This window comes from Rhinolophus sinicus, chromosome 16, assembly GCF_057876585.1.
Source record: "Rhinolophus sinicus isolate RSI-liver-muscle chromosome 16, RSI-T2T, whole genome shotgun sequence".
Lineage (NCBI taxonomy): Eukaryota > Metazoa > Chordata > Mammalia > Chiroptera > Rhinolophidae > Rhinolophus > Rhinolophus sinicus.
The window spans coordinates 31519121-31536482 of NC_142516.1; the positions used below are offsets into that span (position 1 = coordinate 31519121).

At 39.6% G+C, this 17362-nt stretch overlaps 1 protein-coding gene across 3 annotated transcripts in view; it reads left to right on the forward strand.

Annotated features, from left to right (window-relative positions):
* The window catches only part of GNE (glucosamine (UDP-N-acetyl)-2-epimerase/N-acetylmannosamine kinase), a 38425-nt gene that overhangs the window by 8478 nt on the left and 12585 nt on the right, over window positions 1–17362 (forward strand). The window contains exons 1-5 of one of the 3 annotated variants that reach the window (XM_019729094.3): window positions 1330–1517; window positions 5887–6092; window positions 10496–10947; window positions 14444–14596; window positions 16684–16896. In XM_019729094.3, the coding sequence (XP_019584653.1) occupies window positions 5929–6092; window positions 10496–10947; window positions 14444–14596; window positions 16684–16896 (982 nt within the window). In that variant the 5' untranslated portion in view covers window positions 1330–1517; window positions 5887–5928. Of the gene's footprint in view, window positions 1–1329; window positions 1518–5775; window positions 5798–5886; window positions 6093–10495; window positions 10948–14443; window positions 14597–16683; window positions 16897–17362 lie in introns of those variants that run through there. The other 2 variants (XM_074330708.2, XM_074330707.2) reach the window with 2 other exon arrangements.

Below are 17362 nucleotides of genomic sequence, written 5' to 3' on the forward strand. Positions count from 1 at the left end.
CCTGGTCACTCCCCCAGCTTTTCTCATCTTGGTCAATGTCACCAATCACCCAATTACTAATGGCAGACAGCTAGAAGTCATCCTTATTTACTAAAGTTAAATAGGCTCTTGGGAGAGGGGCGGGAAATGACAGAAAGTAAATACCTAATCCGTAATTAAGTTTCATCAACTCCACTTCCAAACTAAATCTCATATTTATCCACTTTAATTTTTTCACTGCCGCCATTTTTAACAATTGATTTTATTTTATTCTCTTTAATATGAAATATGTGCATATACTACAAAATACAAAAGATAGTATAAACAGGAATTTAGTGAAAAGTCCATCTTCTCCCAGCCCTATCAGACATAATCAGTGGTACCATATTGTTATATATCCTTCCAAAGGCTTTTTTCACTGCTACAGTTCTTGACTCCCATTCAATCCATTGTCCACACAGTAGTCAAAGTGATATTTAAAAACGAAATCCGATGGCACTTCCTCGCACAAAACCTCCTTTTGTGGCTGATGTGTCCTTTTAGTGACTCCAAGCTAGCTTCAGGGGAACTAACAGTTAATACGTCTTATGCAAATGAGAGCTTTGTCATTAATTGAAGTACATTAAGTGCATTTTTTGATTGGATCTGATGTTCACCTTACAGGAAGAACTCTCAAAGTTGTTAGGCTGTTTAAACAGTTTCTCCTGCGGTATATTTAATGGTTGTAAAAATGTTTTATCACCAACTCAGTTTCTTATCCACAGTGACTCAGGAATTTGAAAAGATCACTATAAAGTCTTCATCAGGAGCTGCGTGAGCCTTTTGCCACCACTTTTTCTGCCACAGCCTTGTTCTTCTCTGACGTACCCCTGGGGCCTGGACTGGCTGGGGTTTCCCTCAGGGGAGGCCGAGGCGGAGTTCATTTTAAGGATCAGCTAGTATCTGCCTTGCACTGGTTGTCAGGAAAACTCACTCAGACAGGGTTCTGGAGTGGCGCAACTCAAGAGAGGGCTCTGGGGTGGACCCGCTACAAAGGTGTTGTTTTGGTCATAGCCTGTGAAATGACTGAGTGAATGGAAGGCGTAAGAAATTCCATCTTGGGTGCAAGGCCAAAACAACTAGCCGGGGGGAGGGGGAGGGGGGGGAGCTAGTGTGGCTGGAGGCGGAGAACGACCCGGAGCGAGAACACACGCCCGCAGGACCAGTAACGCCACGACCACAGAAAGCGCTCGGCCCGCCCCGCCTCCCCTAGAAACCGTTTCGGAAGGGGGTGGGGCGCGGATGAACACAGCCAATCACGGATTCGTCTCGGGTGACGTAAGGCGCACTCGCGGATTCGGTGCTCGGGATAGGGGTGCAGGGGCACTGGGGTCGAGCGACGAGTCATCGACCCGAGGGGCCGAGTAGCGGAAGCCCGGGGGGCGGGCTGTTGCCCGGCCTCCTTTCTGGCTCTACCTACGTCTCACCCTCGAGGCGTGGCGGAGGCCTGGGCGGCGGCGGCGGCGGCGGCGCGGGAGGGAGCCCTGGACCTGCGTCCGGTGAGAGTCGCGTATTAGCCAGGGTCGGAGGGGGCGCGCTTGGGGAGAGCATCCTCCCGGCCTCTTAGGGCCTCCTCCTCCAGCCCCAGCCGGCGGCTTAGCACGGCACCACGCCCCCAGGCCCGCACCCATCCCAGGCCTCGCCCTGTGCCCCGCGGGCCTATCTGCCAGGGCCCCTCTGTAGTCCCGTTATGGGCTCCACCTTGTAGCGGATGGAGCAGACAAGTTCAGTGCAGCCGGGCGAGTTGGGGCGGGGTGGTGGTGGTGGTAGAGGGAGGCTCTGCTTGACTATCCTCACGGGCAATGCTGTCCAGTAAGGAAACAGGCTGTTCCGAACCACAGTGAGTGTACTGTTAACCGAGAGGTGCAAGAGAGAGTAGAGAGTTTACTTGGCAGGCAAGTTGCCCTGGGGTATAAAGGTTGAGCTAGAAGCTACTTTGAAGGTCCGCACCCAACCCTGAGCACCTTCTGAGTCTGGGCTTCCTTGGAAGTTGGGTATGCGTTTATTCCCCCACCCCCAATCCTGAGCACACTTGTAAAATTGTTAGAGGATGAAAAAGTATTCTTTGCTCTTCTGATAGAGAAGAGGGATGGGGTACAGCTTAGTATTATAGATAACAGGTTAACCCAACTATAGAAGCTCTGGAAGAAGCCAAACCGAGGTACGGTGTAGCTCAGGAATAGGATTCTGAATTTCAGACCACTTTTATATAGCCCCTTCTTTTTTCTGTAAGTCTCATCCCCTCTGCATTGAAGGAAGAGTGACACACAGTAGTCCTCCCTTATCCACAGAGGACACGGTCCAAGACGCTAGGTGGATGCCTGAAACCAACAGATAGTGCCAAACCCTATAATATACACTGTTTTTTCCTCCTATGCATACATACCTGTGATAACGCCTTTTCCATTTAACTAAGCACTTAGGCACTGTGGCTGTAACTTGGCAGTTTGAGGTGTGACAGTAAAACTAGCACAAATTTTTTTCTGCTTCACAATTTCACCTATAGAAGATTCTTTCTTACTGTAGATCTTAGCAACGTCTGCATATGATTTTTTTTTCTTATTAAGTTGAAAACCTTCACTTTTCACTTAAAGAAAGCACTTTATGGCTTCTCTTTGCCACACCTGAATCGCCAACATCACTCCTCTCTGGGGCTACTGTTAAGTAAAATAAGGGTTACTTGAACACAAGCAGTGTGATATTGTGACAGTTGATTTGATAACTGAGATGGCGACAAAGTGATGGGGAGCGTACAGCATGGGTACTCTGGGCAAAGGGATGATTCACATCTTAGGAGGGACAGTGTGAGATTTTATTATGCTACTTAGAATAGCATACAGTTTACACTTATGAATTATTTATTTCTGGAATTTTCCATTTAATAGTCTCAGACCGGGGGTAACTGAAACTGCAGGAAGTGAAATCTCGGATAAGATGCAGGGGAGGACTACTTTATCATGTTCTCATGGCAGGACCAGGAACAAGGAAAGTTCTTTTCTCACTCATGGATGTTTATGAAATGAACAGACACAAGGCAAATACTGGATGTGGGCAGTATCCTGAATGCTCGGTTTGATTTTTGGTTCTGGTAGCCATTAACTGACTTGGGGCATCAAAATTATTTTTCTTTGTACCTCAGTATGCCCATCTGTAAAATGGTGCTAATAAGATAGGACTGTGAGGATGAAATGAGTTGATATGTCTAAAGCTCTTACTAGCACAGTGGTTGGCACCTCAGATGTGCTTAGCAAATGTTTACTGTTAACAGCTTCCAGGGAGAAAAACTACATGGTTGGGAACAAAGATGTGAAGACTTTTTGCTATTAACCTTATGTGAATGTACTTCCTAATCAAAAAATAAGTTAAATTATTATTTAAAAAGAATTCTCCACGTAAAAAGGCATTTTACCATTATTTTCTTCTTAAGATTTACCTTCTTTCCTTAAAAAAAGTTTTGACCTAAGTAACTTTGTATTTTTCATAGTTTATTTATATGGCTAGCTTACTCTGAGTTTGGGCAGGATAATCTTTGAGTTACCTGGTAAATACTAACCATTTTAGTATTGTCAGATGGAAAGTTTACTGCTCTTTTAAAATAAGTGCATATTGACCAATCATGAATGATTTGCTTTGCCACACCTAGCAAACTAAATATCACCAACAATTTATTCAGCCTAAATTTAAAGATGAGTGGAAAAAGGATTTTGTACAAGAACACTTATGACAACCATTTTTAGAAAAATATTTTTGTCTCTTTGATGATTAGGTAAGGCTTAGATCTTATGACTACAGTAGGTCCTTGAATAACATCATTTAGTTCAACATCATTTCCTTATAATGAGATGCTTTAGGCACTTAACTCTTGTTTATATCAATTAGCCCATGGTAAAAGTGGTTTTGCTTCCCTTAAAGTTGCAGAACTAATCAACAATGTTAAGTGAGCACTTACTATACAACTCTCTTGATAGAATGCTCATTTCATTATCTTATAAATGCTTTCCATTGGGTGGAATTAGCTTTTACTGGAGATTGCAAATTCAGAATGGGCCTCATGATGGACAATTTGTGTGAGCACAGAAGTTCTAGCCTAAGAGAGATGAGGTGCCTACAGGAGAGGGCTACTGATGGGATTTCCACTAAGTCTCAGAGTTTACTGTAATTTAAAGGGCAGCTCCCCTTTTATTGACTCCCTTACTCAAGCTTCTTTGGATTCCTGAATGCAAATTCTAAATTTTGATACACTTCCTGAAAGATATGCATTGAGGTCAGTCCAGGAAGTGACATTTTATGTTGATATAAAGAAGTTTAAAATGCTCCATAAAAGGGCTGGCCTGGTGGCTCAGGCAGTTGGAGCTCCATGCTCCTAACTCCGAAGGCTGCCGGTTCGATTCCCACATGGGCCAGTGGGCTCTCAACCACAAGGTTGCCGGTTCAAGTCCTCGAGTCCCACAAGGGATGGTGGGCTGTGCCCCCTGCAACCAACATTGAACACGGCACCTTGAGCTGAGCTGCCGCTGAGCCCCCAGATGGCTCAGTTGGTTGGAGCACGTCCTCTCAACCACAAGGTTGCAGGTTCGACTTCTGCAAGGGTTGGTGGGCTGTGCCCCCTGCAACTAGCAACGGCAACTGGACCTGGAGCTGAGCTTCGACCTCCCCAACTAAGACAACTTAAAGCTGAACGGCACCCTCTGCAACTAAGATTGAAAGGACAACTTGACTTGGAAAAAAGTCCTGGAAGTACATACTGTACACAATAAAGTCCTGTTCCCCTTCCCCAATAAAAATCTAAAAAAAAAAAAAAAAAAAAGCTCCATAAAAGATAATCTCTTATCCCTTAACCCCTGATTTTTACTTTTTGAATGGAGGATATAGAATGGTGGAGGGATGGGTGGGCAGAGGAGTTGAGCAACGGTATATGTCTGTATGGTAGGGCCACAGTGCTCAGAGGCAGGCAGCAATAAGGGGTGGGGTGATGAGGAATGAGGTTATGTGAAGCTTTCCAGAAGAGGTGACACTGAGGCTGAGTTTGAAGGATGAAGAAGAGTTGAGGCAAGAGGGAAAGGAAGTTTTAGGTGTAGGTACTTGCATCTAGAAAGGTACAGATATGGAGACTCACTGATGGAACTGCAGGCAGTTCGGTATGGCTTTGGCACAGAGTAAGGGTGACTGTAGTTAGGGCAGAAATAGTTAGAAGGTTGGGCTAAGTCCAAATCAGCAATTTGGACTTTATCCCTAGGTGGTGTATCCTGATAATCAGATTTATGAACTTTGGTAAGGTCACTCTGAAAATTTGTGGGAGGTAGGGAAAAGCTAGAGACCGGTAAACCACTTCGATAACTGTTATAATAGTTTAGAACTAAGATGAGGGATCCCAATAGGGGATGTCCTGGTGGGGATGGAGAAGAAGAGAGAGATTTGAAAGATATTCAGCAGCCTTGTAGCTCAGGTGGTTGGAGCGCCGTGCTCCTAAGGCTGAGGTCGCTGGTTCGAGGGAGTTGAACTAAATCAATAATTCTCAACGTTTTCAATAATCTGTAATGTTGGGATCAATTATGAGGTATGGCAAGTAGTTTCTAACTAAGAATAAAGAGCTGACGTTGCTTGCCTTTTAAGTGGGAGTTGATTTGTCACTCTTTCTTAATTGCATTCTAGTATATTAAGTGTGAGAGAAAGGGGTGGAGTTATAGTTAGTCTCATGGAGTTTCATAACTCTGGACATACCAGTGGCTGTGTCACAGAAGTGAGGGTGAAATAAAGTTAAGACTCACTATACTAAATGGTGGGTAAGGCCTTACAATTGCAAAGTTGTATTTTTTATCTAGGACCTACCATTCTGACCATAAATAATTTTTATTTTTGCAATTTCAGGAACTCTATTTTAAGGACCTTTCAAAAAGAAAAAAACAAGTCATGGAGAAGAATGGGAATAACCGAAAGCTTCGAGTTTGTGTTGCCACTTGCAACCGGGCTGATTATTCTAAACTTGCACCGATCATGTTTGGCATTAAAACGGAGCCTGAGTTCTTTGAACTTGACGTGGTGGTACTTGGCTCTCACCTGATAGATGACTATGGGTAAGATGAAAGCATTATCTTATATTCTTTATTGTATGGGGTACTGGAGGGAGCTTGGATCTAGGAACCACATGGACCTAGCTTCAAATCCCAGTTCTACCACTTAGTTTTTATGTGGCCTTAAAACCTATGGTGGAGTAAAAACCCATGTTGTAGGTTATTGTGAAGAATAGAAGAGGTGGCGGGTTAGCTCAGTTGGTTAGAACGTGGTGCTGATAACACCAAGGTTGTGGGTTCGAGCTCTGTATGGGCCACTGGGAGCTGCGCCCTCCTTAAAAGAAAAAAAATGGAGATAGTGATATAAAGGATTCATTACAGTAATGCTGCCTAATAGATGCCTGATAAATGACAGCTATTAATGTTATTATATTCAGGAGAAATACCACTTATATATTGTGTGATATAATAATGTGATTCCATGTAATCTGTTTTGTGAGTTCTAATGGTAATTCTACATTAAAACTGGTATATAGAGATCAATAGTATATAAAGTAGGGGATATGGAACACGATTTTAAAAATCTAATTGACCTACAAGATAAAGTAGAATGTTGTATTGATACTTATTTTGGTGATGTTAGGTTTGTTATTGATCGGAGCTGAAATATGAAAGATGCAAATTGGGAAATCCTTGAGAGAAAATATATAAACCAAAGATGAACATTCATTTTGTTATATGTAATAAAGTGGCATTTAGTGCACCCTTGTGGCATGAAAATGTTAATGCAGCCTCCAAAGATGGTCAAAAATACACAATATTAAATATGAAAGAAGCTTGTGTTAAAGTAAAATTGTCTTTTTCAGACTGTTCTTTAAAAATGAGATAATAACAGCAAAAACAAATAAATAAAAACCTGCCTCCAAAAACCAATTTAGCAATTTCTTTTAACAAAATACTTAGAGAAAAAATTTATGGTTAGCTCAAAAATTCATAGATTTAAAAAATGTGAAATGAATTCTGGCTAAGAAAACCCACTTGGGTTTCCTTACATACATAGGACAAAGATAGGATGAAATAGAAAAGAAATTTTAGTTAGAACCTGAGATGAAAGTCTAAGTGGATTCTTTTACTTCTATGAGAAAATTGACAGAAGACTAGTGGAAGAGATGCTCTCAAGGAAATTGTGGTACATTTCTTATTTGCCCTTCACAGTAGTTAAGGGTGGAGAGGTGGTATTTTCTGGTGACACTTAAATAGGAAATTTGACTTGTACTTAATGGGAATGTATGTTTAAAGTACATTCTTTTTTTTTTTTTTTTAATTGGGGAATGTTGGAGAACAGTGTGTTTTTCCAGGACCCATCAGCTCCAAGTCAAGCCCTTGTTTCACTCTAGTTGTGGAGAGTGCAGCTCACTGGCCCATGTGGGAATTGAAATGGCGACGTTGGTGTTATGAGCACTGTGCTCTCACCAACTGAGCCACCCGGCTGCCCCTTAAAGTACATTCTAACACAAGAAATTGGTTGCTTCCGGGGAGAGGAATTGGATGACTGGAAAACAAAAGTGAGAAGGTAGCCTTTTCACTGTATAGCTTTTTATATCTTGAATTTTAAACCACATGAATGTATTATCTATTTTAAGAAGACATTAAACCAACAGAAAAAGTAACTTTCCTACTTCAACTACTTGGATATTTTTTTAAAAACAGCATTTTTATACTCTTAAGAATTGAGCTAAAAAAGGAAATCAAATACTAACAGACTACTTAGAAATTCATTTGTTAATTTATTTATTCAGCAATTTTTAAGAGTCTAGGGGTGTTTCTAAACATCCTACAATGCACAGATCGACCCTCCACAAGGATCTACTCGGCCCAAAATGTCAGTAGTACTGAGGTGGAGAAAGCTTGCTCTATGGTGTTTTCCCCACAAAAATGTGAAAAACATGATTGGAACAATGCTGGTTTTTGGTCTGACAGTTGGCTTAATCATTAGCTAAGTGACTCACTCCCTTACATTAACCTCAAATAGATGGGATTCAAATTCATGCTTAGAATTGCACATTACTTCATGACTCCAGGACTTGGCACTGCAGGATTGCTTGGGAATTTTAAAGTCATGCGTGCCAAAATCTGTACTGTCTGTGTGTGCGTGCACACGCATGCATCTCTCTCTCTCTCTCTCTCTCTCTCTCTCTCTCTCTCTCTCTCTCTCTCTCTTTCTCTTTCTCTCTCTCTCACACACACACACAAACTTATCACAAACAGAGTGCCCTGCAACTGGTGCTCATTACATTGTGAAGACTGGGTCTCATACCAATCGGTTACTCAGAGGGGGTTAAAATGACTTAGAATCAGAAGGATTAATATCCTAATTATTAAAGGAAGTTGCTCTTGCTAGAAAGTAAAAATAAAAAACAAAGTGGAAAATTCAGAATAAGGCTGTGAAACATGCTAACTAATTATGGAGGTGGGAGTGTCTTCTTGGGAGGGATTCAGAAGGTTTTAAGCCGAGTTGACTCTACCATAGAATAGGTGTCTTGAACATGATTATGGTGCATAACTTTTGTATCTCAAGACATCACTAGAAGATATTTGGTGTGTACACAGCTGTCTGAGCGTTTTCTGCTGGAAGAGACATGGTAGGGGGATTATCAGCAATGGAAAAGCTGCGGAGAAAACTTAAATCCCTCAAGGATCAGATTCCCTCTGATGATGAGAAAGCTAAGTTTGAGAGCTGCTGGTCATGTTTCTTTATACTTTTAGTATGCAACAGCACAAAGAAAAGAAGTAAAGAATCAGAAAACAAATAAAAATGGATAAATCATTGAACTCATTTTCATCTAAGAATGATCCTTCCAAATTAGAGACAGGTTATTTAAAAGGGGAGACGTACTATTAGTAAAGATGAATAAGAGAATTGGTTGTGGTGGTATGGGTCCCATGAGGACCTACTGCTGTGAGGAGGTCCATGTAGGGACCTGGGACAAATGCACTGGATCAAGTCCACCTCATTTAGAGACTATAGTGATGGCCTCCTTTTGTTATAGTCCCATGGTTTTTGAAAATGTTCAAATTTGGCAGCAGTTCAAACTAAATACTTAAAACATGTTTGGCCAAACAGAATTTAGTTTAAAAATAAACTCATTATGGTTTAATTCATACTTGAGCACATTCTTAAGTATATCTAGTGTTATGGAACATAGCGTTGTTTTGTTTTTGAGATGCTGTTTCAAGGGGATTCTGATTCTGGCTCCTGAAAGACTCATGGTCAGGTATGGACATTCTGTAGGAGAGACAGTCTCAGAATTAAAGCTATGTTGCATGAGCTGTCCATCAGAAATAGAACTGAAATCCAGGTCCTTCAGCTAATAAAGAATCATTTATGCTCAATTGAAATATGTATTCAATTACATTCTGCCTCCATTAAAAGAAAAAGATTGTCTTTATTTACAGGCAACATCATGGCTTATATAAGAAAATCCAACAGAATCTATAAAATAGATTCCTGTTAGGGCATCCATATGATGTAAAATGATGTATGTAAAGAATCCTTCATGATCTGAGAAAATATAGTGTTAAGTGAATTAAGTAGATTACAAAATTGTATGTATAATGTGTTCTCAACCATGTTAAAATATTATGCATAAAATGGCTAGAAAGAAAATCAAAATGATAACACTGATACTGTTGAGTGGTACGTTATGGATGATAATCTAGTATTTTCCAAATTTTAAATAATAAATGTATTATATATTTGGGGAAAAAAATATCTTTTAAAATCTCGTGACAGGAAAACTTTAAAGCATTGAGAATTGCTGTTGTTTACTGAAGCAGGAAACAGACTTGAAACTACATTTCACAGCCAATTTAATGCTGTAAAACCTACATTTTCACCCCAATCAGAATTATGCTCCATTAATGGTACCATACAAAGAGAATTCGGATGATAATTTCCATCATTCAGCGATTTATATTATAGTGACATGACGGGTGTCCTGGTTCCCTACTATTTTTTAAATGAGCTTTGTTTTTATAAGTAACATTATTTTCTGTTAAGTAACACATTTCTTTTTATAAATTTATAAAAAATAAAAAGAAAGAAAAAAGTCGTGACCACTGTAAAATTTGGTCTTTTTTTCCTAACAAAAATTCTCCCTCAGACGTGTTTTCCTCCATGCACTCAGTGAGAGCAGCACAAGTGAGACAGACCTCCAAGACACTGGATGTGTATGTCTTGACCTGGTGGTGGCTACAGGGTACGCAGGTAGACAGATTACCAAGCGATCTATACATTTATGGGCTGGACTTTTAATTTTTCTGCTATACTTCAACTTATTTGTTGAACAAGGACATTTTATAAAATATTTCTTCCTTCAGAACTGATATTAGATTGCTTTTCTCATGCTCTTATGGCCCTATATTTAAGAACATTCTATCACATTTTTATTTCTCTCCTGCTTTAGAAATACGTACCGCATGATTGAACAAGATGATTTTGACATTAACACCAGGCTTCACACGATTGTTCGAGGGGAAGATGAGGCAGCCATGGTGGAGTCAGTAGGTCTGGCGCTCGTGAAGCTGCCAGATGTCCTTAATCGCCTGAAGCCTGACATCATGATTGTCCACGGAGACAGGTTTGATGCCCTGGCTCTGGCTACTTCTGCTGCCCTGATGAACATCCGGATCCTTCATATTGAAGGTGGGGAAGTCAGTGGGACCATTGACGACTCTATCAGACACGCCATCACGAAGCTGGCTCATTATCATGTGTGCTGCACCCGAAGCGCAGAGCAACACCTGATCTCCATGTGTGAGGACCACGATCGCATCCTGTTGGCGGGCTGCCCTTCCTATGACAAACTGCTGTCTGCCAAGAACAAAGACTACATGAGCATCATTCGGATGTGGTTAGGTACGGATCGGACTGTATTCAGTCTGACAGCTGTGTGTGTCAGTGTTGGGTATGTTTCCGTCCTTCCAGAAACGACTGTGTATAGAATATTCCATCTGCAATCAGAAGGCTAAGGTTTTAGTTCATAGACTTCGCCCTATGATACGACTTTACCTCTCAGACTTTTTCTGTAAAATAGGCTTAAGGGATTGAATTTTTTAAATCTATGTTATATTTATACAATGGAATGATTTTAATCCATTAAATATAATGTTACGGGTATTTAGTTACAGAGATAGATCCTGACATAGCAAAAGGGGACAAAAAAGCAAGCTACAAAATTTATATATATGCCATTTTTATGAAAACGACAACATAATGGGAAGTTTAAGGAAGTATGTATACCAAGTCATTTATAGTATTTGATTCTGGTTAGGATTACAGGTGTTTTTGTTTTCCTTTATTTTGCTTTGTAGTACAATGAAAAATTTATTTTTAATTTTAACACCATTCTTACGTGATTATTGAAATACTCAGATGAGATAATGAATGTTGAAAGCAGTTACTAAACCTTAAGCACTTATTAAAAGGGATTATGATGATTATTATTGAAAAGCAAAAGTCATAGTTGTACTATTAGAGTTTGTTATCTCTGTAAATAAGCCTTAAGGTCTGAAATCCTCAGTGTTCAATGATCTAGCTTCCTAGAAATTACTTTTTGCTAATCAGAGGCAAAGAAAAGAGGTTTACAAACAGAATTTCATTTGGTTAATTTATAGTGAGAGTACTATCTAGAGGACAAATCATGAGTAATCATCTATGTAGGTATTTGGGACTCTCCTTTTTAAAGAGGTAGACTACTGAATAATGAAGTTAATGAAGGTAAATTGTTTTGGTGATTGTGTATATTTTAAATCAGATCACATTAGTACAGGAAAGGAGTCAGGCTTTCCTACTACATAAGTTAATCCATTCTATATATTTCTTATTCTTGGACAGATTTGTACTTATCAGGGAACCTGTCTAGATAACGCTGGTGGAACAAACTTGTCTCTTTAGTCTCCTTTTTGTATACTTCTAAGTAAACACTCTTGCATTCTGTTCTGATTATGCTGTTAGCTACATATGTATTCTGAAAAACTTTGTATATGTGAAACACTTGTAATGAATAGAAATATAACCCTTGTAAAGCAGAATGCAGCAAGATTGTACTTGTAGAGCTTACAGTTCTATTGGGAACCACTTAAGCAGTTTCTTTGTGAAAAGAAGGATAACAAAATAGCAAAAAGTAGATTTTTGTAAGCCAGTGGGGGAGACTGGGGGAGGACAAAACGATGAGCCCAAGCCACCTACTCTGGCAATACTACGTTGTGTGCAAAGCCTGCACCTGCTTCTCGACCTGCAACTTCTGATGTTATCACTCTGCTTCCAGGAATTGGGTGGGCCACTCAGAACACGCAGCTTTGTAACCAGAACATTAATAAATAGCAGTCCAAATAAAAATTTAGCAAAGTTAAAATAAACATGTTAAATTCCCAATAATGAAAGAAATACCACAGTAAATATAGAACTTTACAACATGAAACAAAATGAAGGTACTGGAACGCAAAGGGTTGTGTGGAAGGGATGAAGCTTCTGAGTTCTGGAGACAAAGGCAGAGTGATAATGTCAGAAGTTGCACGTGGAGAAGCAGGGGCAAGCTTTGCACAAAATGTATTATTGCCAGGGGGAGAGGGCTCCAGCTCATTGTCCTGTTTTTTCTTTAAAAAACAAAATATTTTGCTATCTTGCCATCCTTTTATGAAGAAACGCTTAAATGGCACCATAATAGAGCTCTAAATTACAAAGTCCAATCCTGCTGCATCATATGGTTATTTTGCATTATAATGGTACAAATGTTTCTTAATCACACTTAAAGGAGAAGAGAAATGACAAGTGGAAAGCTTTCATGGAGTCAACTGCTGGCATTTTTCTTCCTCTTCACCTTCCACGTGCCCCTTAGCAATCAGTTGTAGCAATAGCTGTGTATGAACCTGTGCACGGAACTGCAGAAGCTCTATAACATCCTCACTCCCAAAGAAAAATTGCCACCAAAAAAACAAAAACACGACGATCAGAGAGATTTAGCCCGAAAGTGTTCTCAAGACAGAGTACATGGGCACACTGAACCAAGAGAAAGAATGTGGGGTGAAGGGGCCCGGTGACAAGTATTGTTATTTCTCCACAGCTTGTTGCATACATTTACGTTAAGGTTCTTTGTGTTCAGCTGTGGGGAATCATGTATGAATAACTCAACTACTGCATTAAAGGCTGACATCATTCCTCTATTTACCAGTCACAGATGAGCTAATTCACTTTATAGAAACATGCATTACAGTGGGACCAACTTGTATCTGTAGTCAGATTGCAGCATATACGTAATATTTCCAAGTCCTTTACAGTGCAGACACCTTTTATTGCTATTTCTCTCTCCATAGTTTCTAATGGCTCTGATCTGTATCTAGTGAGTTACCTAAATTTATGTTGATCTCATTATTCTAGATTTCTGTTTCTGATAGATTATTTTAGGTCTTTAGTTCTTTTTCCTACTTTGTACAAAATTATAGTAATTATATTCCCCTGACCCGGAGTTTAGAACATAATATTGGAACCAATAATTTTTTTTAATAAAATTTTAGAGCCTATAGTCTTTTAAATAAAATAATTACTGAAGATTCTTAGTAAAAATTCTCTGTTACCATGAAATCATAAAAAATAACTGCTACTATTTGACTTTGGAAATTAACGATAAATTTATAGTTTCATGATAAAGTTGATCATTAAAATTAATATCACAAAGAAAAATATTCTTTCATTAAAAATAAACAAATGGAGCTCATTTTCAGTTTTATGGGATAATACAGGCTCTGTTGATGAATGTTTTGTGTCATTTGGCATAGCACTGCCCATCTGAACCATTTACATTTTACATGTTTGCTGAGGAACTGTTTTTGGGATCCCAGGATGGTGATAAGTGAAGCCTTTCTAGTCCTGTGAACAGAGTTAGAAACACTTGCCATTTGTTGAATCTGGTGGGTGGTGGTCTGGGGAAGCACCTATGTGTTATATGAAGTGTATTTAATACTCACAATCCCTACATGTCCTAATTTGTAACATATTAATATTGCTGATAATTCATTAGAAACACTAGTTAAAAAGTGGGAATATTTGCATTTTTCTACTGCTTTGAAATATTTTGGATTTTAAAACAGTTTCTGATTTCTGCTACTTAAAGTTATATGTTTTGTTTGTGGTAGCAAGCCCCTTTGTAAAATGTTAAGTTTGCTGAATCCTTGGACTTGTTGCTCTAAATTCTTATCATTTGAACCTAATTTGGCTGCCCTGCTTAGAATGTGACAAACTGTTTTTTCTGTAGAATTTTTAAAAGCACAGACTGTGTGGGGTCTGATTTTTAGAATTTGCTTCTTTCTCCTTTAAGATTCTTCACTAATGAGCAATGTGCTTTTTCTTTAAACAGGTGATGATGTAAAAGCTAAAGATTACATTGTTGCACTGCAGCACCCTGTGACCACTGACATTAAGCATTCCATTAAAATGTTTGAGTTAACCTTGGATGCACTTATCTCGTTTAACAAGCGGACCCTAGTTCTGTTTCCAAATATTGATGCAGGTAATTGAACTTGAAAATGAAAGTATGCCACCTACCTTTTCCAGTTTTATGTTTCTATTATGTCTTGTTTTGACTGCCTTATCTTGCTCATTTTATCAGGGAAGGCCACTCTGCTCTGAAATGTATTCCAGTTTTCAAAGGATCATCAATTTTGCAGTAGATCAAAGAGTTTGTAATGTTTTTGTCAAGTCTAATAGACAATAGGAAAAAAATACTAAAAAAAGACCTCTCTAATCTTCTCTCTAGTTTCATGTTTAAATCTCTAACAGTTTCCACCAATGAGAAAATGCAATAGTCAAGAGACATAAACCTTAAAAGTTGAAAGAGTGTCTTTAGGAAAACAGTGACCCCACTGACCACAGTAAAATAGCCACTAGTGTTGTTTTTGGCTCTCTCATTTATGTTAGCTATACCTTAACGTCACCCTGAGCTTAAACAGGTTAGACCTCGAGTCCCTAACCACTTGATCTTCAAGCCTGACCTGGCTGATCAACTACTTCCTGGTGGATGATATTGTTCTTTGGTGCTTCTGACACCTTAGCCATGTTAAGGGGGATATGAGATATAAATGACAAGTGCCAGAGCAGGGCCTGACACTGAGGAATTTTCAAATACTGGTTATTATTAGCTGACACCAGTCACTGCTGAGCTCTTAGGCAATTTTTAGTAAAGGAGGCAGGACTCCTCTGCAATGTTAAGATGTTACCATCTTACTCTGAAAGAATCCCTCTCTTAGCGTTTCTTGAATAATCTTTACTATTAGGGGAAAGAAAGTAGGGTGTTAATTGAAAAAAAAAAATTAAGAACCCACAACACAGATTTTGTCCAGGGAATTTATCAAGTATTTCAAAAACCTTAGTATTTATTATTTTCTAATCCTTTAAAGTTTTGTATAAATATTTGTAATGTAATTATATATCTTTCAATATTCATTGTCAATGATATTCTGTTTGTAATATACTTTCCTGATTGTATACACTTTAGATTTGAGATATTTTCCCCCTCTGAAAGTAAAGGGTCCCAGGAATGCCGAATTCATACCTACCACTCATCTCTCCTCCTCACAGGGTTTTTGATAAAATATACATAAGGAACAAGAGGGAAGTAAGAACCAAGGCATCACTTTATTGTCTGGCTTACTGCCCAGCTCCCTAATGTAGAGCTCGCTGAGAAACAAGATTAGGACCTGTTGATTAGGCGTAAGGCCAAAGAGAAGCCTTCAACTGAGCCCAAATCAGAGCCTTGGAAGTAGCACCTTCTTGCATTGCATGTACCACAATAACTGTAGGCAACAACTGGTGTGCTCTGCAGGGAGCAGTGGCCAGGCCTGCACTCAGGAGTAGACCCAGAGGCTATTGCCTGCCTCACCACAGAGAGGTTAGAAGGAGAGAACACTGCATACCCAGCTTCTGTTAAATCAGTGGCTCTTACCCTCTGGGGAATGCAGTGTGGTTGCTATTCTGCCTTCTGACCAACCAGATTAGCAACTTGACCTCCCCTGGTAGCTAGGAAAGGGTGAGCAGAGAGGCAGGCAGAGAGGCATTAAATGTTCCCTCTTATATCTGTAACATCTTTTAAAACCATGCATTTAAAATATCAGCCACAGTATCAGAATCTGTCTGTATTTTCTTGGAGCTTAGTCCATGTAAGTGGGAGTGCTTTCCTGTTGAGCTGTCTTTCGGGTAAATGTGAGCATAGCCGAGGCAGAGGCTCTCTGATCAGCTTGGTGTGGAGAGCCTGTACCTTTCCATTTAGAACTTGTAGCTTGAGAGAGAGAGACTGTTGACCTGTCTTGAGCCTCTGAATTGTTTAAGGTAAAGGCTTTGCTGGGCATTAATAAAAGGTATTTGTTTTGCTGAGTGCTGTTTGAAAAGTCCCAACTTCTGTTTAAACTTTCTAGATGAGACGAAGCAGAGAGCTGACCAGACATGTAGATATCCATCACTCAGTAATTAAAATTACTATTTCCCTAATAACTGTTGTGAGTTTTTATGGGGAGATTTCTTTAAGTGGGGTTATACTTGCCAATGAAAACTGTTTCTTTATCTCATTAGCCATGTACCAGTTGGTCTTTTTCTTTTTCACAGGGAGCAAAGAGATGGTGCGAGTGATGCGGAAGAAGGGCATTGAGCATCATCCTAATTTCCGTGCCGTTAAACACGTCCCATTTGACCAGTTTATACAGCTGGTTGCCCACGCTGGTTGTATGATTGGGAACAGCAGCTGTGGGGTACGAGAGGTAGGAGCTTTTGGAACGCCTGTGATCAACCTAGGAACACGGCAGATTGGAAGAGAAACAGGTATTTACCTTTGCTTACATTACAACTGACGGCTTAATACATATATACGAATTATTACAAGGTGTGCACGTATCTTTGCCGGCATCCATTTTTATCAGCGAGTGAGTGAATGAGGTTAATGACTATTGTAGCCTAAAATCCATAAATAGCACACAGTGATTACCAAATTTTTTTAGGGCTCTACTTACATTTTTATTGTCTTTGTAGTATTGGTTAGAGCTAAGAGTTTCTTAGTTAATTGTGGTCTTTGGTGGCTGTGTTTAAGAGAGAACGTGGTTGAATGTGTCATCAGTATGTAAATGCTAGTCTTTCATTTTCTGGGCCCAAGAGTCACTTTAGTCAGTACCTTTAGTCAGTTCTGAGTAAGATACCCCCTTAATAACTGAAGTATAAGGAGGATTATTACAACTGAACTTATCCTGTTATTAGCATTAGTTCAAGTTCTAATACTGTACACATGCAAATA